The 23,644-nt window shown below is 58.1% G+C and overlaps 1 protein-coding gene across 4 annotated transcripts in view; it reads left to right on the top strand.

Annotated features, from left to right (window-relative positions):
* Nucleotides 1-23,138, top strand: part of TTC28 (tetratricopeptide repeat domain 28) — a 632,666-nt gene extending 609,528 nt beyond the window's left edge. For 3 of the 4 annotated variants that reach the window (XM_040463780.1, XM_040463783.1, XM_040463784.1), the window contains 9 exons: nucleotides 2,221-2,400; nucleotides 4,580-5,300; nucleotides 7,401-7,525; nucleotides 9,929-10,160; nucleotides 10,732-10,808; nucleotides 12,354-12,377; nucleotides 13,093-13,222; nucleotides 16,402-16,509; nucleotides 17,669-23,138. In XM_040463780.1, the coding sequence (XP_040319714.1) occupies nucleotides 2,221-2,400; nucleotides 4,580-5,300; nucleotides 7,401-7,525; nucleotides 9,929-10,160; nucleotides 10,732-10,808; nucleotides 12,354-12,377; nucleotides 13,093-13,222; nucleotides 16,402-16,509; nucleotides 17,669-19,302 (3,231 nt within the window). In that variant the 3' untranslated portion in view covers nucleotides 19,303-23,138. The remainder of the gene's footprint in view (nucleotides 1-2,220; nucleotides 2,401-4,579; nucleotides 5,301-7,400; nucleotides 7,526-9,928; nucleotides 10,161-10,731; nucleotides 10,809-12,353; nucleotides 12,378-13,092; nucleotides 13,223-16,401; nucleotides 16,510-17,668) is intronic. The other variant, XM_040463781.1, reaches the window with a different exon arrangement.
* Nucleotides 23,139-23,644: the final 506 nt, after the last annotated feature.

The following is a 23,644-nucleotide window of genomic DNA, read 5'->3' on the forward strand; positions in this document are numbered from 1 at the left end:
GCGGGGCCCTCCCCAGCCTGCCTTCCACGTCTCTCCCCAGCCTTGTTCTCTGCTGACCTCACGGGCCTCCTCTGCCTGGGCCAGGCCCTCCCCAGCCCTCACAAGCCAGGGCGGCCTCCTGGCAGGGCCGTCGTCATGTCCTGGGTGGGTACCGCCACCCTCTGGGGCTGACATTTTAGGCTTCTGTGTTAATACCACCTCGTTCAGTAAGGGATTCTTATGTACATTTTCTGAGTACACCGTTGTAAGCTTGTGAGCAGGCCCGGACTCCTAACTTCTCTGGCTTCCCCCCGGTCCACAGTCTTCCTGGCTGATGGAGAAGCTGCCACCTGGTGAGGGAGAGTGACTCCCAATAGCAGGGCCGCATGACGCTGACTGCCCCTCGTAGAGATCAGAATTTATTGTCAGAGAAGACACCCATGCTGCCTTCGGGGACATGACATCACCCACGTTTAGGCTGGGGCCCCCGATAAGGTCTTGCAGGCAGAGTTCACAGAGTCCGTACAAAGACCCTTCCAGTGACGCCTCTCTGAATGGCCTCCAGCCTCGGCATTACAGCTCTCACTGGCCCAGGACCCCTCTGTTCATTCTGATCCCCGCGTGTGTGTGCTGTCGTGACTGAGGGCTTGTCCGGGAGTGGTGTGGGTCCCGGGGAAGCCCGGGACCTATGGGGTGACAGCCAGCAGAGACTTATCGGGGGCTTCGGCCCCCGGCAGCTGGAGTCCCAGGAGGGCCTCTGAGGGTGGGGCCTGTATCTCATCCACCAAATGCCTGGTGACCCTGGACCAGCCGAGAGTGGGCCTGGTTTTGCACATGGCAGTAGCCCGAGCTCCCACATTGCCCACATGTCGGGCAGGGAGGCCCCCGCTGAGCAGTGAGTGGTTGTCTCTGGTAAGGCTGCTGACCCATCAGCAAGGTCGGGGCACTGCCATCCAGGGCAGCTTTCCGGGGCCACCTCCACCTGCAGGGCCGGGGGGGGGGGGGCGGCCCTCAGCGTGGCCACGGTGGGTGGGGACTCCCACCAGGCCCAGGGGACTCCCAAGCCCGCAGGCACCTGGCCCTCCTCGCCTCCCTGGGCCCACCCAGAAATTCATCACACAGTGTGACACAGCCCACTTCCTCCTCCCTCAGTTGTACAGTGATTCCTTTACCCCTTCTTGGGAAATAGCTCTTAAAGTGAACAGCAAGCAAATTGGCCTAATAGTTTTTATCTCTGCTTTCTTTCGATGCATCTAGAATTTTTAAAAAGTGAAAGAGCCACAGGGGGTTTGTACGGACTGAATGTCCCGCCGGGCACATGTCACTTTGGGTTAGCTGAGTGCCTTCTGCAGCCTCGGTCGAGCGCCCACAGCAGCACGTCAGACGGATTAGGCGCGCACATTCACTCCTGCGGAGCACAGGCCAGCAGGGGTGGGGGTGACGGGCGTCTGGCTGTGACTGTCCCCAGAACCAGGGCCAGGGCCAGCCGGCAGCCGGATGCCCCGTGCTCTCGCTCATTCTTCTCCCCGGGTAGGCTCCGGGTGGCGTCCCCTTGTGTGGCAGTGGCCTTGGCTTCGTCTCTGTTCACACTCAGCCTGGGCCCAGTAACGGTGTCACAGAGGAATCACGCCTACACTGCTCTTAGGGTTTCCGGACCAACGTGGCATCCTCTGGCTTGGCCCTCAGTGGTAAATGACTCACAGGGCTCTTTCTGAAACAATTCTCTGCCTCCCATAGACCTACTGGGGCCAGTCCTGGTCTTCGTGGGACACCCCCCTCCTTGACTGGTGACCTGGTCTCTCACCCTGCCCTGCCGACTTAAAAAGACCGGCCCCCTGGGGCGCCTGGGTGGCTCAGTCAGTTGAGTGTCCGCCTCTTAATTTCGGCTCAGGTCATGATCCCAGGGTCATGGGATTGAACCCCGCGTCGGGCTCTGCGTTCCATTTGAGATTCTCTCTCTCCCCGCTCTGCCCTTCCCCCGCTCGCATACACTCTCTAAAAATAAAACACAGGACTGGCTCCCAACCTCCCCCTTGGGTGGGGCCCGTGAGGCGGACAGAAGCCCCCACGGGGTGGTGCTCCCGTGGGCAGCGCCCCAAGCCACCACCCACGCTCCCCACATGGACGCTTTGGGCCTGCCCAGTGCTTCCTGGGTGCATCCGTGTACGTGGCTCGGCAACACCCGGTGCAGGCAGGTCCCCACCTGCCGGGCCCGGCTCAGGTGTCCACGCTTCCCGACAGGGCCTGATGCACTCCAGCGGCCCCGTGGGCCGGCACCGGCAGCTGGTCCTGGTCCTGGAGGGGGAGCTCTACCTCATCCCCTTCGCCCTCCTGAAGGGAAGCTCCTCCAACGAGTACCTGTACGAGCGCTTCGCCCTCATCGCCGTGCCGTCCATCCGCTCCCTCAGCCCACAGGCCAAGGTAAGCCTCGCACCCACCGCGGTGCCTCGCGGTGGGGTGGGCGCCCGGAGGACGGTCTTCCTGGCCAGCCTGGGCTCCTGAGGGTTAGGGTGTGATACCTTCGCAATGTTAATGTTGTTGTTTGCGGCCCAGTAGGTTGCCCTGGGAGTAGGTCCGTCCGGAGGTCGGGGGGCAGCCCTCCTGACCCCTGACCGTCCTTTGCTGTCCCAGGAAGCCGTGATGTGTGTCATTTCTCTCCAGATGTCTTTGCCGTGACATCAAGGTTGGGAGCTACTCGGAGGCACCGGGTCAGGCCCTAGGCCAGGCTGAGTATCTGAGGAACGTGGTTTCCCCCGGCGCCCCCGACCTCATGCTGACCGGGCGCTGAGTTTGCCCACGGCGGAGGGGCCGCAGACAGGGCTGGCGGACACGTGAGATTACCATCAAGTGGAAATGGGTCTCACAGGCCAACGAAAGAACTGAGTACAAACGAGGTGGCTTTCAGGGGACAGACAGGGATTTGGGTCTCATTCCGCACAAGAGCCAGTGTGAGAAGCGATGTCCACAAAAATCAAGAGGGCGACAGTAGGCCATCCACAGAGTCATGGGTCTCACCCCACAGCCACCCTCGGCCCGCCCGCCTGATTGGAGAGCCTTCCAGCCAACCCCGATCCTCTTCCCCTTCTCCAAACCCGCAGACCCTCACGGCCCCCGGCTCGCCAGGCACGCACTCTGGCGGCCCAGCTGCCCTGCCCAGTCTTCAAACTTGACAATGGCCTCAAGCGCTGGCGCTCTCGGAGCCCCACAGAGCCGGCTCAGACGGGGCCCCTCCTAGTGGGAGAAAGTGGCTCGTTTAGGAACCCAAACCCCACGCCCTGGGTGTGGACAGCCCCCTTGGGATCTGCCTTCGCCCCTGTTGACCTTGGTCATTGACATGGTTCAAACCAGGTCAGCTTCTGCCTCGCGGGGCTTGGGACACCTTAGTTGTTTGACCATTTTCGGTGGCTGGATTGTAACCTTCTCATGGAACGGAATTAGTTCAAAGTGAAAGAAATTATTTCCTCTGAGTATTTTGTGTGGCCGTGGCCGACTCTGAACCCCAGATGCAAAGGGAGCTGGCCCCGTTGGACACTGTCCCGCACGGAGGGCCTCTCGCTGCACCTGCTGCCAGAGGCACCCTGAGGGGCAGAGGCGGCCCGTGTTGAGAGAGCTTCGTGCTGATGACAACAGTGAGCTGGCTGTTTGCCACCGTAGCCAGGAAGAGGGAGAGGCCCGTCTCCTGCCCGATGCCCGGCAGGCGCTTCTCCTGCCGAGTCCAAGGTATCCACCTAGTGGAGCCACCAGCAAGTTATTCTGAAATAACTTGATACTTGATGTTTCCCCCACAGCATCGAAAGGCACCTCTGGGGGGCAACCAGAACTTCGCTGGACTTTGTGCGGTTTTATTTTATTTTTTTAATTTTTTTAACGTTTATTTATTTTTGAGACAGAGAGAGACAGAGCATGAACAGGGGAGGGGCAGAGAGAGAGGGAGACACAGAATCCGAAACAGGCTCCAGGCTCTGAGCTGTCAGCACAGATCCCGACGTGGGGCTCGAACTCACAGACAGTGAGATCATGACCTGAGCCGAAGTCAGACGCCCAACCGACCGAGCCACCCAGGCGCCCCTGTGCGATTTTATAATTCAGTGATGTTTCTATTTTGCAGCACAGGGAGCAGAGGCCAGCCGTGATCTCTCCAGTACAGAGTGTGTTAAGTTAGCCCTGGCTCCGCCGAGACTGACTTGCCTTTGGTCACTCCCAGAGCCCTGACTCCTGGGGAATGAGTGTCCCCCTTATTTCAGGGCCCGCAGGGAGGTCTGCGGGAGTGAGACGCGTGGGGCAGGCGGGCACCACATGCCCTCACCTCCTGCCCCCGGCCCCCCAGGGCTTCGCAAACGGGAGAGGCCCTTTCTCCCGTCCGGTCCCAACTGTCAAGAGCTTGTCACATGGAGAACCACTGTGTGATTCTCCGTGAGACGAGCACCCAGGTCTAAAAGGTGTGGAACGTTTGAGCGAACGAGGTCAGTGGGGGAACAGGTGCAGCCGAGCTGGGCCCAGCCCTGCACTGCCCGGAAGCCTGCGGCCAAGCCGGCTGCGGCCACCAGGGCAGCGGGCCACTGTCTGACGGGTGGCCCGCTGGTCTGTCTTCCCTCCCTAGTCTCACCTGAGGAAGAACCCGCCCACGTCCTCCAGCTCCACGTCCATGGCGGCCGTGGTCGGTAACCCGAAGCTCCCGCCGGCGGTGATGGACAGGTGGCTGTGGGGGCCGATGCCATCGGCTGAGGAGGAAGCCTACATGGTGTCAGAGCTGCTGGGCTGCCAGCCCCTGGTGGGCAGCGTGGCCACCAAGGAGAGGGTCATGAGCGCCCTGACCCAGGCCGAGTGCGTCCACTTCGCCACCCACATCTCTTGGAAACTGTCGGCCTTGGTCCTCACCCCCGGCGCTGACGGCAACCCGGCCGGCGGCAAGAGCTCCTTCGGCCACCCCTACACGATCCCCGAGTCCCTGCGGGTGCAGGACGACGCCAGCGACGGGGACAGCATCTCGGACTGTCCGCCCCTGCAGGAGCTGCTGCTCACGGCCGCCGACGTCCTGGACCTGCGGCTTCCCGTGAAGCTGGTGGTCCTCGGCTCCTCTCAGGAGTCCCACAGCAAGGTCACGGCGGACGGGGTCATCGCGCTGACGCGGGCCTTCCTGGCTGCCGGCGCGCAGTGTGTCCTCGTGTCCCTGTGGCCCGTGCCTGTGGCCGCTTCCAAGATGTTTCTCCACGCCCTCTACTCATCCCTGCTGAATGGCCTGAAAGCCAGCGCTGCCCTGGGGGAGGCCATGAAGGCGGTGCAGAGCAGCAAGGCCTTCTCGCACCCATCCAACTGGGCAGGTAGGAGCACGGGCCGCTGGCGGACCCCGGGGCTTGGTCCTCACGGCCAGCCCCCGGGTGGGGGTGAGGAGGGCAGCGCGGGGCCCCGAGGAAGCGCAGGAAGAGGGCGGTGTTTGCGGAGACTCTGGCCTTCTGCCAAGTCAGTCGTTTACCCCCATGGTGTTAAAGTGGTCTTTTTGACGAGGGAGCCGCAGAATAGTTTGCCATTGGAGCGTGAGGGTCGACCTTTCCTGAGACGTACGTGTATGCTGGACGACCCATTTTATGGCACCTTCGCGTGAAGTCCCTTGAGGGACTGTAGGAAAGAGCCGTGTGGTAGAAGGACCCTGGGTTTGGTCATCGGGAGACCTGGGCTTGACCTAGCCCCACGCCTGGGCTCTGTGACCGGAGCCTCACCCTTCCTGGAGCTCAGCGCCCTCACTGGTCACAAAAGGGTGAGGACTCCTCGTCCGTGTGTGGACCATCTGGGGGGGCGGGTTCAGTGTCTGTGCCACGTGTGCTACGACAGCACGTGCTCCGGGCAGGCCTGCCATGGGCTCGGAGGTCTGGGAGTGAGGGGACAGTGTCGTCTGTGACGTCTGGTCACAGGTGGGACAGGGGCTGACCTGGAGACCCTCCCGTGCGGGAAGCCCTCCCCGACAGACTGCCAGCACGAAGAGTCCGCCCCGCCCCCCAGCCTCACCCAGCAAGGGCCACGTCGCTGACACACCCCACGATGTGTCAGCCTGTGGCTGTCTCTCAGGGGCGGCCCCTGAACCTCCCAGGACGCTCCAGAGCAAAGGCCAAGTTCCCATCAGTGCCATAGCAATGGGACCGACCCGTAAACACAGTGTCTTAGTCTCGAGAACTAGAAATGCCAAACACACCCCTTTCAAACGTTTATATTTCGTTTTAATCCACGTATACGTTTAAAAACCGGGAACAAGATGGCTTTCGCCTCTCCCTTCCTCTCCAAATAAGTCGGGTTTGCGTCTGCCGCTAGGGGTGGCGCCATCTTGCAAAGGAAGGGAGGCCCGAGGCGGACCCGGGGGCCCGCACCCCGGCAGCGGCGAGGGCCAGCGGTGGTGCCCGGCCACCGAGCCGTGTTGTTCAGAAATGGAAACATTTGCTTGCTTCACGCAGCGGCACAGCCGTAGCATTTTCCTAAAAGGCGTTTGGAAAGAACAGGACAGAATCTACCGTTTCCTCATGCAGCTGAAGAGAAACCTCCTGGCAGCGGCTGTTCCGCGAGGGGAGGGCCGGGGGCCGGGCTGTGTTGTTCAACTGGTTCCCCACCGGGAGATGCGACAAGCAGGGCCGGTGGCGGCAGCCCCGTGAAGGCTGGCGGCACTGAAGTCTGCTTTTGTGTGCTCCCCACAGTCAGAGGGGCTTGGGCCCCCGTGCTTGGCGCTTCTTCCTGACGGGACCCTGCGCCTCTCTGGGGGATCCCTCCCCTGATCTTCCCAACGTGTTTATGGATGTGGCGTCTTTGTCCTTGTTTTAGCGACGGACAACACACAAGTCACCGCTCAGTGCTGGGGACAGCCGTGTCTGAATGGTGCTGCCCTGCTCACCTTAAAAACAGCCCTGCCTCCTTCGTGCCCTTGGAAATCCCCTTTTCCCCATTATCTGGGGGCAGCTTGGTCCTCAGCTTGCTTGGTGGCTTGAGGAGACCCCTCCGTCCCTCCCCCAGGCACTGTTCCTACGGCTAGAGAAGGGTGCCTCTTGCCCCGCGGCTGGTGGCCCCGTCCCCGGACATGTTCCAGACAGACACAGGGGTGTCTCCAGTGTTCCTGGGGATGGTGGCCAAGCCAGGGAAGGGGCCCCGGGGGCCCGGCCCATCAGCCCAGGGACCCCCACGGCCTCTTCTGCCCTCACTTCCTGTGCAGCAGGAGGACGGAGGCACTTCCCCGAGTGCCCACCACTCCCCACTCCCCGAGCAGCGAAACAGTATCAGTTCCTAAAAGGGAGGGGACAGAAAGGCACCTTAGGGTCCCCCGGTGAGTTAGACATCCCCGCCATCCGTCCTTCCACTTTGCCGCGAGGGCCCCTCTTGGCCCGGCGGCTGTGAGGTACCGAGGTGAGGGCGGGCTCAGAGACGCCCTCCTTGGTTCTCCGCAGGGTTCCTGCTCATCGGGAGCGACGTTAAGCTCAACAGCCCCTCGTCGCTCATCGGCCAGGCCCTCACCGAGATCCTCCAGCACCCGGAGCGCGCACGGGACGCCCTGCGAGTGCTGCTGCACCTGGTAAGCGCCTCACCCAGGCTCTCGGGGGCAGACGCCCTCGAGAGGAGGGGAGGCTGTGGCGTTTCCCTGGCACCGGGGGACATGAGCAGGTGGAGGGGGCACCATCCCCAGACGTCCACGGGTTGAGCCAATTGGTCGAGCGGCAGGCACGACCCGTGTCCTGGGCACGGCTGTGGCAGTCTTTGCCGAGGTCCTGGGACCCATGTCGCGGCTGCTTCTGGGCCATGTGGCCTTGGGCAACTCGCCTGGCTCGCTGAGCCTCAGTTTCCCCATCCGGAAGGGCGGATAAAACTTTGAATTTTTCAAGGTCATTGGGAGGATTAGAGAACAGGTGAGTAGCTGGAACACCGTAGAGTCCTAATGGCTGAGAGGTGGTATTTTAGAGTCAAACGGCACGGGCCTTCCCTGAAATTTGGTTGGAGGAAGAGTCCAGCGCTGACCCTGCATTTGGCCAATCCCAGCCTCTGTGGGGCCGGTGTGAGGGTATAGACAGAGGCCCCACATCAGCGTCCACACATTCAAAAGTTATACATCGGGCCAAGAAGCAGTGACACGACATCCCTTCCGCTCTCCCACTTGGTAACCTGGAAGGCGGCTTCTAACAATTTAGAACCGTCAGCCTTCATGGAGCTCTGCGCAGGGAAGACCGGCCCCGCCCCAGCCCGGGGGGTCCGCGTGGGTGGACAGTCCATGCCACATCCACGCTCTTTCCAGACCCGATGCAAACAGCTGCCCGCTGCCACCCCGGAGGACAGAGGTGCACACGCCGTGGCTCTGTCCGAGCTCGAGAGACAGAGGACATGGGGCTCTGGGATCCACACAGGCCCTGGGAGCAGGCTGGGGGCTTTGAGCAGGGAGCTTACTTTGGGGGCCGGGTTCCGGTGGGCACGTCCGCTCAGCTGGGCACGCTTATTGCCCCCATGGGCCCGGGGCCCAGACGGGGGCGCTCAGTGTGATCCTGGTGGTCAGTCAGTCCTGTACGTTTCCTAAGCTCAGGGTCTGCCTGACATCAGTGTGTGGCCAGGTAGGAAGGAGGTCACCTGCAAACGCCAGGTGGCCCGCGGGCCAGACTTGAGGCAGCCCACACCACCTGCTCCAGGGTAGCTGAGCTCACTGCTCTGAGAATTTGGGGAGACTCTTCCTGGCTGATTCGGACCTGTGCCTGGAAACCGCACAGAGTGATTCGGCTGCTCGGCCTAGGACCTTCTCCGGCCCCGTCACCACCCCCCCCCCCCCCCCCGCCCCCGCCGAGTCCCCTCCTTCCTTGCTGCGGCCCCCAAGCTGCTTTTCTGAGAGAACCGAAATGCCCTCTCTACCCCTTTGGCTTTCTTCTCCCAGACCAGGCTTGGAGCCAGAGCCAGGTCTCTCCGCTCCCCACTCAGCCCTGCGGCCCCTCAGGCACATTTAAGGGCTGTCTCTTCTTTCTTGGCTTCGTTTCCCAGGGTGAGTACAGGGGCCATGGGTCAAGTTCACCAGCCCTTGCCTCCTAACTACCCTGGGTGCCCCCCGGGGCCCAGTGGGCAGCATGTCTCTAAGGCGTGCCAGCCAGCCAGCTGGTTGTCCTGCCCAGGAACACTCCTGTCCTGCCTGTGAGGTCAGTTCCCAGCATCCCAGGGTCGTACTGTGAGAAAATTCTCAGGTGACATCCTGGACGGCTCTTCTGCCCCTCCAGTGATGGCACACGTGCCCTGGGGCACACGGGATCTCTGGAGGGACGGAGCTTTCCCCTAAGGAGAGAAACCTGCGGGGAGGCCGGAGGCTGTGGGAGGTGCTCACGGGGAGAGCGGACTCAGTAGTGACTGGACACACTGAGCCCAGCGTGTGCCAGGCATGGCTTCGGCCCTGGCGGGTGGGAGGGGGACCTGAGGTGGAAGGGGAGGCATAGGTTCTAGAGGTCACTGCCGAGGGACGAAGGGGGAGTCAGGGGCACGGGGAAGAAGGGCGCCGCCAGCCAGAGCCCCGCGATGGGGACCGCTGGCTGTGTGTGAGGTGTGTGGGCCAGCGAAGAGGGTTCGGGGGCCTGAAGGTTTGTCCTAGTGATGGGGCACCGCTACACGGTTTGAGGCAGGCCTGAGAGCGGGTTTTAGATGAGTCACTTGAGTGTCTGTGGGGGAGAGCCGGGAGCAGAAGAGTGGGCTCGGGAGGGGCCAGAATTCTTCCGAGTCTCCCGGCCCTCGCTGGCGTGGACCGGAACCTTCTTTCCCTTCGTGCCCTCCCCTGCGAGAAGCCGGGCCGCTGCCGCAGTGTCAGGATCCCCAGGCCTGGGCGCCCAGGGGGCAGCAGGCAGCCGCGTACTGGCTTCACGCCTTAGGCTTTGTGTGTCCCCAGAGCCACCGGGAGAGAAACCGGGGCTGGCCCCTGCCCCTGCCCGGAGTGGCGCTTCACTCCCCCTCGCCCTTGCAGGTGGAGAAGTCCCTGCAGCGCATCCAGAACGGGCAGCGCAACGCCATGTACACGTCCCAGCAGAGTGTGGAGAACAAAGTGGGCGGCATCCCCGGCTGGCAGGCCCTCCTCACCGCCGTGGGCTTCCGGCTGGACCCCCCTGCCAGCGGCCTGCCCGCAGCGGTCTTCTTCCCGACCTCCGACCCGGGCGACCGGCTCCAGCATTGCAGCAGCACGATCCAGTCCCTGCTGGGTGAGCCTCACGGTCCCTGCATTCATAGGGATGCTGGCTCTCACAGCTGGAAAGGAGCGAGTGTCCCAAAACGTGGCAGGGTCGCAGACACAGACCTCTCCTCACGTGGAAGAGATCTGAAATAGCAAAGCATTCTCTGCCCCAGCAGGGCACGGCCCTGGCTCTGCCTCTTCCTGGAGTCACACGGAGGAAGGCTGGGCGGACAGTAGCTTCCTTAATATTTCATTGGCAGCTTCGGATCTGACAGAGCTGTGTGGCCAAACCCCAGCATCAAGCAGCCTGCAGGCGCTCAGGGCTGACTTTTGTGTATCACTCAGAGGAGGTGATGCTGCCTGAGCCAGGGCTGGGATCCCAGGAACGTGACCACACACCTGGAGGATTGCAGCAGGGGCAGGACTGGCCTTTCTCTGAGCCCCTTCTCTCCTTTCTCAAGTCAGACATAGACCCACATGCCTGGCTGTCCCACGCTTTTGAAAATGCCACCGACGCAGAGCGTCTCAGGCTCTTAGCCTGGGGAGGGCTGTGAGTGCAGAGGCTCTTTTGGGTAACACGCACCTTCTTCTTGGTTTAGGTCTGCCCAACCCTGCCCTCCAAGCCCTCTGCAAGCTCATCACTGCCTCGGAGACTGGCGAGCAGCTCATCAGCCGGGTGAGTTGAGCTAGCGAGGGCGGCTGAGCCCAGGCCTGAGGGCCGTGCCAAGCTGGAAAGACGGGGTGATTTGGCCCTAAATAGGAATCTGCAAGTAACACTGTCTTTTGCTTTTTTCAGCCTTTGGGATTAGAAAGAAAAGGCGAGGGCTGGGGGTGAAACGGCCCCCCAGGCATGTGCTGTCCTCTCTGGGCACTGGGTTCCGAGAGGCATCAGAGGATGCCTAAGGGGCCCCTGTCCCCTGCAGTCTCAGGCCATTTCCTGAACTATTCAGTGGCCTCCTGCACCTTGTCATCCCCGGCTGCCAGCTTTTTCTGCTGACAAGTGTTAGAGCCACATTCCCTCAGCCAGCAGGTGTAGGGCTAGCCTGCCAGGTCCACTACAGGTGTCCAGATCAGAGTATGAACCCTGCCTGAAACAAAGTAGCCACAGCCGTGAACACAAAGTCAACTCTAATGCAAGATATTGGTTAGCAGGTTTTTAAAAATGTGCTTTCTTTGAAGGGAACGTAGATCTAATTCAGCAATCAGGAAGAGTCTCTCAGTATCATGTAGGCCCTTCCCAACTTGGCCTCAGAGCTCCTGACCTTCCTACTGCCAGTGAGGGTCTGGAACAAGGGGAAGAAGTGACATGGTGAACCCCAGGGTGACCGCTGTGTGTGGGAGTGCTTCCAGATGGTATAGCGACCATGAATTACACAGGACAGTTGTCTCTGGTCATCTTGTAGTGTAATAATTTGAAAAAACAATATATATTATTTATCAGCTTTCATATTAGATGTTAATGTTTCTGTGCAGAAATAAAGCTGTTCTGTCTAGGATTAACCTCTGAAAATCTGAGTGCCTGGAGCCCCCCACCTACCTGGGGTTGTTTCCAGCCCAGATCTGGAACACCGTAGCTCAATGACATGGCCCCTTCTTTAGTTCCTGCTCGCTCTGCAGTAAGCGTGTTACATCTCCTTTTTGGAGAGAATCAGGAAGGCACTTCTAGAACGTCCTGAACCCAGGAGGGCTGGAAGCCTGTGCTCTACAAGAAAGAGAACTCTAGAATTACATCTGCAGGGCAAGGCCGAGTCCCAAAACCCAGCTGCTTGATTTCTTGCTTTGGGTGGCATCACAGGGACTTTCTGCCTCCTATCCCGCTGGGCCCCAGGCACCATGTCCGGGGCTGCCCCCCATGGCCAGCAGAAGGTGGATATTTCTTGAGTCACTCTGGAACCACGGACGTTTCTAGAGTGGCCTATACATGGCCTGTGCACCCCCTCCCCCCGCCTCCCACCCGAGTCCTGCCTGCCCTGCTCCTCTCCTGGCAAGGAAGGGCAGGGCCTGGCTACCCCTGACCGCGTCTGGCCTGGTGTGGCTGTTTGTTTTCCTGTGTGTCCCTGCTGACTCTCGCTCCTCTCCCCTCCCGGTCAGAGCCGCGGGCCTGGTGTGGCGCTTCCTAAAGCAGTAAGCAGCTCGTGTTGCATAACAACCTGTGCTTGAGTCTAAACTCTCTTCTTTCTCTCTCTTTTTCTTTCTTTTTCTTATAATCTGCTGGCCGAAGGCTGTTAAAAATATGGTTGGAATGGTGAGTAACTACTTTAAGTAGCAACTGTTGTCAGGTGAGCCCCTGCACCCGCCACCCCCGCGTCCCCCGGGCCCGCTGTGAGCTCAGGCGCACGTGCTGTGGGAGCCCCGTGCACCTGCCCACGCGCGCCCCGGGCTGGGCTGACCCCGGCCGCTGGCCACCACCTCGCGCGACTGCCCTCTTCCTCTGCTCTGGCTCCCCCTTTCCTGCTCCACCCTTCTTGTGTTCTTGATTTGACCTCTCAAGCTCCACCAGAACAGCAGGGGCGGAAGTGACTTTAAGTGACCCTGACCCGAGTCGCCACGGGCACTCGAATGGGTCGTGTGGGTTCTTCTGTGAGCGCTAAGGCTCTAGAACATACCTTCACCATGTAACTCGAGATCATCAAGAGGGTTCTAATAAAGACTAACGAGGGGGCCGGCCAGTCCTACAACCCACCCCTCTTCTAGCCCCCGAACCCCAGCACCAGTGCGCGGAGGGAAGAGGTGCGTCTGCCCTGACCTGTGACCCCCCCCCTCCCCTGAGCCTCCCCAGAGGAGCCAAGACGGTAGGCGTGAGGTGCCATACAAGGAACTTCCAATGCTGGGCACGTGTGAGGTCATTAGGGATGACAGCACCAGGTGACGCAGAAGTGATACAGGGGACAAATCGCAGGCGGGCTGGAGGGGACAGAGGCGCTGGGAAGGCGCGGGGCTCACCTGTTCTTGTCCCTCAGCTCCACCAGGTGCTGGTTCAGCTGCAGGCGGGCGAGAAGGAGCAGGACTTCGCCTCGGCCCCCATCCAGGTGTCCATCAGCGTCCAGCTGTGGCGGCTCCCGGGCTGTCATGAGTTCCTGGCGGCTCTAGGTAGGACGGGGCACCCTTTGCCCACGTCTTCACTCCTGTTTTTTAAAACCCTGTTTCTCCCAGTTTCTATTGGGGAAGGCTGGTAGATTCTTAGGGGTCTTTGTGTTTTCTTAGCTGTTTTGTTATGTAAAGATGGTTCAAAGATTCCAGCACTTTAGCCCAGTTTCCAAACGGCCCTCCAGCCTGGTTCCATCTCCCCTACCTACCTTTTGGTCTCATCTCTTGTTTCTAGGCATCATCTTAATATAAACGCGCTAGCTTTCAGCACCATTGGGGATCAAGCCGTGATTAAAAGCTAAAGAAAACAAAGTCACAAAATAAGGGTTTTAGGGTCGGTCTCTATCCTACTGTTGAAACTCCGTTAGATTTGTTAGATTTGGTGCTGGGGACCTAGAACTGCACGCACCAGGATTCTTGTGCACCCAGATGCTTTCTGTTCCTTTTGTGACACTGTAACATGGCTGAGGCAGCTTGACATCATTGTTCCTTTACTAGATGCGAAAACCACAAGAGGCTGCAGGCTGCTCTCCTGTCCCACTTAAGTGCCTGTGTGATTTGCCCGGGAGCCATTCCCTCCACCAGCTTCTCTGCGAACGCCTGGGTCCTGTGAGGCAAGGTGCTAGGCTCTGGGGGCGCAGCACTGAGCAGAGGACCGTGCGCTCCTAGAGTTGTCAGCCTCGTGGGCAGATATGGTAGACACTTGGCCTAAGGGGAGCACCTTAGGTCACAGGCAGAAGCATTAGGGTCCTAGCGATGGCTGCAGGGGTAGGAGGCAGGGAGGCAGGTGGGTGTCTTCAGGGGGAAAGACCCAGGCAGAGGGAAGAGCCATCGGTGAGCATATGTGTGAGGCACCCATGCTGGTGCAGGAGGCACAGGGACAGATGAGGCCACGGGAAGGCCTTTGTCTGAACCTGAGGGAGTGGGGGTTCCGGAGGATGACACAGCTTCGAGTCACTGTCACGGGGACCAGGCCGTCCGACATGGCAGAGCAGCCAGTCCTTAGGCAGTTTTCTTCTGCTTGTGAAACCTGGATATTCAGCATAAGGCCTCATTTATAGCCCATTTTGCAGGTGACCTTTCCCGGCCCGCCTCAACTTAGGGCTGGCTCCATTTGCTTTTTTTGTTTTTTAATTATTATTTTTTAATGTTTATTTATTTTGAGGGAGAGAGGGAGAGACAGAATCCCAAGCAGGCTCCATGCTCTCAGCACAGAGCCCGACGCAGGGCTCGATCTCATGAAGGGTGAGATCATGACCTGAGCCAAAATCAAGAGTCGGACGCTTAACCAACTGAGCCACCCAGGCGCCCCTGGCTCTGTTTGCTTTTAATGGGGGAACCCCCAAAGCCCCATAGGGACTCTGAATCTCTATAAGTCAATGCTCTGACATCCTTTATGATTTGTACTCTTTCTGTGGACTTAAAGCACAGTCTTCTTGGTATAAACATAACAAATTAATATCTAAGTAAATATAGTCAGTAGCAGCCAGGTCCACACTCAGGAGGAATCTCGTTTGACCTCTAGGACAGGCCTGTCCCTGGAGCAGTGACACAGGACCCAGGTGAGGGAAGACGGAGCCAAGACCTTTCTCTATAAAGGAAAAGCTGTCTTCCTCATGCAGGGCCCACACCTCCTCCCTTCAGTGTGGGTCTGAGAGCCAGCCCTCCTCACTGGTGAACTGGATATTTCCAAGTGGATTGTTAGCTCTCCTCGGTGTTGGGAATTGTGGGTAATTTCCTACTTCCTGGCACTTTCCAAATCCACTGGTATTCAAGGGGCGACCCAGTGTGCCTGGACTGGGACCGGAGGAGGAAAAGTCTCTGCAGGCTGGGCATCTGGACAAGTGACTCCCTCACTCTTGAGGGCTCTGAGGCACCGGGTGCCCTCTTTCCAGCCCTCAGCACCCAGCAGGAGCCATCACAACCCATCACAGGGCTGTTGGCTATTTACTTCAGTGCTGTCGGAGGAACCAAGTCACATCGTTCTGCTAGAAGTAGAGGTTTCTAACCAAAATCTTACATTTAATATGAATTAGTTATTCACCCTGAAATGCTGAGTTCTCGGAGACCTTCCTGCTGCTTCCAGGGACTGTTTATTTCTGAGTCCAGAGGGGAAAATGTCTCAGAGCAACCGGAAGGCCGGGGTAGCTCCTCAAGTGAACCGAATTCCCAGAGGAATTAGCGCCAGACCCGTATCAAAACCCTGGAGTTAGAATGAAAACGTAGACACCCTTCTGCTTTGGCGAACACTCGGCCATGACACGCACAGCATAGAGGAGGGAAGGGCCCGGGATCACAGGTGCCTGCCCCCGGGCCGTCGGCACCAAGCGCTTCCGCAGTTGCAGGCGGCGCTCAGTGATCCGCTGCGGGAGGCTGGACGCGGATGTTGGGTGCTGAGGGCTCCGCGGGCCCTACATCCTGTCTGTGCGCACAGCCTTTGGCCACGGCGTCTGCGTTTGGCTCCTTCTTCCCGTGTGCCTCCCAGGGAGAAGTGCGCCAGGTGCCTTTGGGAGGTCTCTAATAAGTCTCCGTGCGCTGGTGGCAGCTCGGTAGCTCGCCTCCTGCTCGGGCGGCTCCTGCCCTTTGCTGTGCCCGCTCCACGTCTCAGTAGAGCCATTGGTGTCAGGGAGCGGTCCCCCTGGACTTCAGCAGAGCAAACAGAGAGCAGTCCCAGTGGGGTGGCTCGGCCCAGAAAGCAGACGCTCCATCGTCAGGCGCGCTCGTTTCCACGCCCTTGGTGGCAGACGCTGAGCACGTGTGAAGACACCGTCCCTGCCCTTAAGAAGCCTCCACCTTCCCGGGCACCAGCTTTAAGTGTTGGACCCCGGGCCGAATGGAGTGGCCGGTTTTTGTCCCTCTTCAAGTCTTTTTTCAGTGCACGGTTCTTGGAAGGAATGAGCCCGACTGATTGGGACCAGGGGCTCTCGGGAACACAGCTGAGGGCGGGAAAGCTGCCGGTGCTCCAGGACGGGCAGGAGGGAGGGAGCCAGGCCTCCAGGTGCACACTCTGCACTCGGGGGGCCCCCCCGCACCGGCACCCGGGGCCACCCCAGGCTGGGCGCTTGCTGAGGGGCCCGCGGGGCTTCCCGTGAGACCGTCCAAGGGGCCCCGCGGCTCTCAGCCTTTTCCAGACGTGGACTCTTCCCTACGGAAGCAGATGTTTACATTCTTTGCTCCCCTAGGGTTCGATCTCTGTGAAGTGGGTCAGGAGGAAGTAATCCTGAAAACCGGGAAACAAGCCAACCGGCGAACCGTGCACTTTGCCCTGCAGTCTCTGCTCGCGCTCTTCGGTAAGCGCCTCTCCCCCGCCGCCCCCTCCATGCCGCCCCCCCGCGCGCCCGGGGTGCAGATGCCCGTGCCAGCCTGGCTGCATCTTGGGAAGGGAAGGAAAAGTGAACGTGTAGTTTTGGCATAAGTGTTCGGAACTGTCCAAAGGCGGTCAACACACCAACTCATGATCACAACACGTGGTAGAGACAAGGTGTCGCCTAGCGCGGTGAAGAGGACACGCAGAGGATGGGACGAGACGGGGTGGCAGCCGCTGACTTAGGGAGGGGCGGGTCCCGGTCATTCATGCTGGAAGCAGCTTTCAGTCCCCTGGGGGCACTCTGCCTGCCTGCCACTCTCAGAGGGTGGTGCCTGGATGCTGGCAAGGATGGTGGCCCTGGTCTGAAGGCAGAATCAACGGGATCTGCTGAAGGGTGTACGTCACAGGAAGGGAGGGTCGCAGGCAATACCTTGTTTTGGGGAACAAACGCCACCTTTTGCTGAGACCTTGGAAGTGGCAGGAGGAGCGGGCCTGAGTTCCGTCTTGGACACATTCAGTTCTGAAATGGCCGTTAGACACCTGTGCCGGCGGCCGGTTACAGGAGTCTGAAGTTCGGGGAGAGGCCGGCGGGGAGAGGACTGTGTCCTGTGATCACTCTGGGGTTCACAGTTTGCAAAGACGAGGAGGTCCCGGGAAGGAGTGGTCAGTGAGGGCAGGGAGCGACCAACTGTGAACCTGGGCAGTGAACAGTGGGTTTGGCAGCATGGATGCTGCCGATGACGTTTACAGGAACGAGGGAGGGCAGAGGTTCAAGTGGAGGGGGGTTGGGGGCGGGGGGAAGAAGGGGCTAGGGGAAGGGGGAGGAGGAAAGGCAACGCAGAGAGAGAGTGTAAATGACCCTGAGGAGGCTGCTGGAATCCAGAAGGTAGTGGCTGTGGGTTCAGGACAGGGGGCAGCACAGATGGCCCACAGGCCCCGCTCGGAGCACGAGCCACGACACTTACCCTTCCCGGCGGGACCTCGTTCCCCAGGATTCCGGGGTAAATTCAGATTGTGTGCACGCAGCACATACACAGCCCCCAGCTAGCTCCTGCGTGTAAGGGGATGCTTGTGACCTTGAAAAAAACATCGAAGCCACAGAGAATTCTAACTGCCCTCTGGGCACTTATGTCTTGTCTCAGATTCTACCGAGCTGCCCAAGCGCCTCAGCCTCGACAGCTCATCCTCCCTGGAGTCTCTGGCCTCGGCCCAGTCCGTCTCCAATGCCCTGCCCCTGAGCTACCAGCACCCGCCCTTCTCCCCCACCGGTGCGGACAGCATCGCCTCAGACGCCATCTCCGTGTACAGCCTGAGCTCCATCGCCTCCTCCATGAGCTTCGTCTCCAAGCCCGAGGCGGGGTCGGAAGGCGGGGGCCCCCGCGGCCGGCAGGACTACGACCGGTCCAAGAACGCCTACCCGCAGCGGTCCACCCTGCCTCGGGGCCAGCTGTCCCCCCAGACCCGCCCTGCGGGCGGCAAAGATGAAGAAGAATACGAGGGCTTCTCCATCATCAGCACCGAGCCGTTGGCGGCCTACCCGGAAAACCGGAAGCTGCGCTTCTCGCCGGATCACAAGCAGTCGCGAGTGGGGACGGCGGGGGGCGTGAAGGTTTCGGTAAGCTCCAAGGGCAGCGTGAGCACACCCAACTCTCCGGTTAAAATGACTCTGATTCCCAGCCCCAACTCTCCCTTCCAAAAGGTTGGCAAACTAGCAAGTTCAGACACGGGAGAATCGGACCAGTCGAGCACGGAAACCGACAGCACCGTGAAATCCCAAGAAGAGAGCAACCCAAAGCTCGACCCACAAGAGCTGGCCCAGAAAATTCTAGAGGAGACGCAAAGTCATCTCATCGCGGTGGAGCGGCTGCAGAGGGGCGGCGGCCAGGGCAGCAAGAACAGTCACCCGGAGGACGGCGGCGGCCCCGGGCCCAACGGCGGGGCCGTCTTCAGGGCGTCAGAGACCAGCGCGTTCAGCAGGCCTCCCCTCTCGCACCCCAAGGGTCAGCCGTCACCGGTCGCTGCTAAACCAAAGCCCCCAGCCAGAAGCTCGTCCCTCCCCAAGGTGAGCTCAGGGTACAGCAGCCCCACCAGCTCGGAGGCGTCCGTCAAAGACAGCCCGAGCCAGCACGGGGGTCGGCCGTCGCCCGGCGCGGACTCCCACACCTCCCTCCCCGACCAGCCTCTCTTTAAACTCAAGTACCCCAGCTCTCCTTACAGTGCTCACATTTCCAAGTCGCCGAGGAACGTGTCCCCCAGCTCCGGCCATCAGTCTCCTGCCGGGAGCGCGCCGTCCCCGGCCCTCTCCTACTCGTCGGCCGGTTCTGCCCGCTCCAGTCCCGCCGACGCCCCCGACATAGACAAACTGAAGATGGCAGCCATCGACGAGAAGGTGCAGGCCGTGCACAACCTGAAGATGTTCTGGCAGAGCGCACCCCAGCATTCCGCGGGACCAGTGAAAATATTCCGGGGCGCCCCTGGGACGATGACTTCCAAAAGAGACGTCCTCAGTCTCCTAAATTTGTCTCCTCGGCACAACAAGAAGGAGGAGGGAGTGGACAAGCTGGAGCTTAAGGAACTGTCCATGCAGCAGCCTGGAGAAGCGCCACAAAAAGCGCCTCCCAACGGCCACTGGCGCACGGAGACCACGGCACTGGGCACGCTGCCCCTGCCCGCCAGCCCGCCCGCACCGGCTCCCGCCCGCCCTTTCAGACTTCCCTCTGGCAACGGCTACAAGTTTCTGTCCCCGGGGAGATTCTTCCCCTCCTCCAAATGCTAGAGCGCGTCTCACAGCCGCGGGCTCGGGCTGCAGCAGCCGCGGAGACAGGCGCACGCTCACGGGCCCACGCCCGCACTCTGAGCGCGGCGGCCCCACCAGCCACGTCTCGTTGGGTGCTCCCTCGGGGCGTGGGCCGCCGCCACACCCCCCGCGCCCCCATCCACGCGGCCGGCGGCCACCCTGGGCCAGAGCCACCACAAGCCAGAACTTCCCGTGGTGTCGGTACCGGAGGCTCGTGGAATCTTCTACATGCTTCACCCAATGTTTACCTTGAACTCCCTGCTTCTCATCTCTGATGTGACTCTTCAACAGGATTTTTTTTTTTTTACAAAACGGTCATGGTTCTGGGTGGGGAGAGGAAAGGGAGCACATATTTTGCTAAGAGGCATATATGCAGTACCTTTTATACACAAATACAAATAGAGCTTTTTTTAAAGGCTTTCAGGTGCTGGTTGGGGGAGGGATATATAAAATCTAAGTTGAATTCTACATGAAAGTGTGATATTAGCCAAAAACAGAATGGTTTTTAAAATGCCAATGATTTGTAATTAAACTGTAGCAATTCTGGTCGAATGATCGCATAACATCACAGTAGCAATGCAATAAACTCACTGTCCAACAGCACTTCCGTCCTGAACTCCACAAACGTCCTTGGGGCCCCACTGTCAACCAAACTTGAATTTTCTAAAAAAATTTTATGTAACTCTCTTCTCCAGGCATTTTAGAACTATGCAATTGTGATTTAAAATGCAACTTTGTGCTTTGAAAACATTATTGACCTTTTTTGTACATGGATAAACAACTTGGTTTTATTATCGATAGTACTTTGCATTTATAGCTATTATTTTTAAAAAGCTCAAATTTTTTAAAATGTCAAATTTTGAATAGTCATCAGTAAGTAATTATCAAGTTTGCGGGGGAGGGGGGAGGTTGAAATTACTCAGTTTCCTTGTAAGCAAAAAAAAAAAAAAAAAAAAAAAAAAAAATACACAGCTAACCAGATTTAACCAGAATGGAACTTCCAGCTCCTATTCCCTTCGGCAGCTGCTTTAATTTTATTCTCTTTTCCCAACTCCAGGCCTCTGCCACCTCTCCCATCTAGAGCTGTTCCCGGGCTCTGCAGCCCCAGCTCCCCATGTCTGTGAGTGGCACCCTCGGCGTAGCGGGAACCGGCCCCTCCCCCCCCACATTACACTTTAATGTCCGCGGCCTAAGAAGCAGGGTGGGGGGGGGGGGGTTGGCTTTTGCTGGGATTTACATCCAAACGGTTGCTGAGCAGGGAAATAGCTATTCCTGAAAGTGTTGTCCTGAACAAACAGGGTAGGCATCTCCTACAGCCGTGACCTTACGCCCAGGTTCTCGTCAGCAAGGCTGTGACAAAAGACAGTCTAGGTGGGGGTAAGCATTGACTTCTAAAGAAAGAGATGAAATGCTAAAAATCACACTAGGACCAACTTTAGTTGGAGAATTTGAATACACCTCTTTTGCAGAATTCTAAAATTAAAATCCTCCCGCCCTCCCTGTGGGGAGTGTCACACTGAGGTGGGCGGCCGCTGGGCCCGCGACACCTGGAGTGGACGTGAGAGGCGTGGCGGGAGGGGCGCCAACATTAAGACCCCCAAGTAGAGTCTTTAGCCTCAGGTAGGATCTCACTTTCTCAGCACACACTGACCGCTTGCCCTGTCACTCGGTGAACCCTGAAGAGAGGGAAGGAGACTATTTCCTCGGCGCGTTACTCCCCCCTGAGCCCCATCATAGGGCCTTTTCCGCCTTCACCCCGACAGACAGCAAGGGTGTCCCGTTCGCGCCCTGACCCCGACACTGGAAGACAGACACTTCACGAAGAAGCAATCACGAGGTTCTTGGTGTCAGGAGGGAAAAACCAAACGGTAATAGAAGTCCCAGAGTAGCCAATGAAAGCAAGTTCATAGCACTGTGCATTTAGTGAAATCAGGTCCCCACAACAAACACAACACCTCAGAGTAAATTTCTGAATCCCGGTGTAGATAGTCAGGCGGTTCCTTTCTTAGCCATCTCCGCCCTTTCCCAAGTGCCGAGCGGCCCCGGAGGACCGGCCTGGGGTGTGTGCTCCCCGTGTGAGCACACGCACCCCCATCCACCTCCAGTGCACGCCCCCTACCACCCAGACCGCTTCCCGTGGTGATCGAGCCGGCTAGGAGGTCTCGTGGACCCTGACCTGGCGTTAGTCGTAACCACACTATTGTTTTAGGTTTCGTGTCGAAAAACCAAATGGTGTACGTGACCTTTTTTTTTTTTTCCTGTCCTAGAGATAAGCTTCAATGAAGGAAAGCTTAACATGATGAAACAATAAGGACCAATCTAAAAATCACTGTAGAATCGCCACCTGCTTATGTTTACTGTCTTGGTGTTTTCTTTATGAGTGAAATGGATGTCAAGTCACAGGAGATTTTTCAGGCTCCTCCACGGAAAAAAAAAAAAAAAAAGTATGCACTTAAAAGTTATGTGAGACTGTATAATTCACAGATTTCTTTGTACAGATCAGGGGTTCGCAGATCGTGACCCACAGGCTGAATCTGGTCGGAGGCCTCGTTGTTTATAGCCATGAGATAGCAATGGATTTCACATGTTTAAATAGTTATAGAAGTACCTCCATAATATTCTCGATTTTGCCTCTTGGCCCACAAAGCCTACCATACCGGATGCCTGACCTTTTAAGAAAAAGTTTGCCGACTCCTGGTGCAGGAGACAGAAAACACAATTAGAATGTTTTGTTTCTACAGTGTAGGGAACGTGAGTGTCGAGTCGTGGATAAAGTTGGCATGCATGGGAACCCTGAGCCATGGGGTAGAAGCAAAGGACTCCCGCACAGTCCGTGGCTCTTTGCCCCGCTTGGAATGCTTCAACGGCTGTGGGTAAAATGAACAAAACCATCTTTTCCTTACCGTGTGCAGAAAGCATTGGATACGTTTCGTTTTCAGCTCAGGAAACTGGAATGTCCTGCCCCCGTCCTCCTCCATCAGATGCAGATACACTGAGCACAAGCAATAAAGTCTCCCTCCTTGGCATGACCACAAAGCAAGGGGTAGATCCCATCTGAATTCTCACCGGTTGGCGAACTTGTTAATAACCAAGTCGAAACACCGGGACAAAATGAGCTACTGAAACTTAACGTTTTGATCCGCCTTAGCGCGTAGTGAAACGAAAATGTTGTCACTTCATCCTGTTTGAAAAACATCGTGGTCCACTCTGATCCTCGCTGGGTCTCAGCAGGACACACTGTCCTTGTCCCGCTCTGGCATCCCAGTGAATCTCGGTAAGTGGTCATTGCAGCAAGTCCCCAGCACACGCCTGACCCTCCCCCCCCCACCCCACCCCCACCCCCGACCCCCCTGCCACCTCCCACCGCCACTTGGTTAGTTACTGCTCAGTGTGGAAGAAATAGGGCGCGGTACTCTGGTTGCTTTCAGTAAGGAGGCAGAGGGTGAAAACTGTGTCATTTTCATCACACATTTTGTTGTTTCACCTGAAAGGATTGTTCACGTGGTTTGTGAGCTGGGCCCTTGCTTGTCACGGTTCTTTCAAAGATGTGAGGACACATGCGGTCACCTCTCCCCGCCTCAGACGCCTCCCCCGCTTGGCACTCGCCCCCCACCCCCTTGTATGCCGTGTTAGCCATCCTTGGCCTAGATGGACTTTTTTTTTTGTAAATTACAGTTTCCAGATGGCATTAAACTTTTTATATTACGAAATTTACCATGTAAAAAGAACTTCATATTTTTATTGAGATTGTTAAGGCACTTGGCCTTCCTTTGTGATTTCAGTGTCTATTAAAGCATGAGTTCCCACGGTTTTAAGTGCTGTGTCTGAGTCACTTTCTGCACACATTCTGCGCTTTCCAGGTTTCCTTGCGGGACACAGAATGGCCCTGGGTCGTTCACGAGCAGTCTGTCATTTTGGAGTCCTTATAAATACACTGTAGCCTCACGTTTGCCAGGAGGAGAGCCCAAGAGGGTGCACAGGACCTGCCGGTGGGTGGTGAATTAGAAGACTGAACGCCTCTGATCTGCGATCCCAGTCCGAGGACCAGAAAATTCCGCAGTTGTGGACGTGTGCTGACAAACAGAGTTCACTACCACCAGACCCCTGTAACTAAAGAAACTTCAGTCCTACCTGTAAACGTCTGAGAAGCAGGAAGGAAGTGTGAGCAGCGAAGTGAGTGTGAATAAATGAAAGACAAATAGTGATTGTATAAACATTAACATCTTATGTGAATAGCAACAAAAAAAATATCGGGCAATACTATGTAACACACGGATGTTAAAGTGCTATAGGTTGTTTGGAAGAGAAGAAAGCATAGACT

This window comes from Herpailurus yagouaroundi, unplaced genomic scaffold (genome assembly GCF_014898765.1).
Source record: "Herpailurus yagouaroundi ecotype Mexico unplaced genomic scaffold, PumYag 428, whole genome shotgun sequence".
In the NCBI taxonomy this organism is placed as follows: Eukaryota; Metazoa; Chordata; class Mammalia; order Carnivora; family Felidae; genus Herpailurus; species Herpailurus yagouaroundi.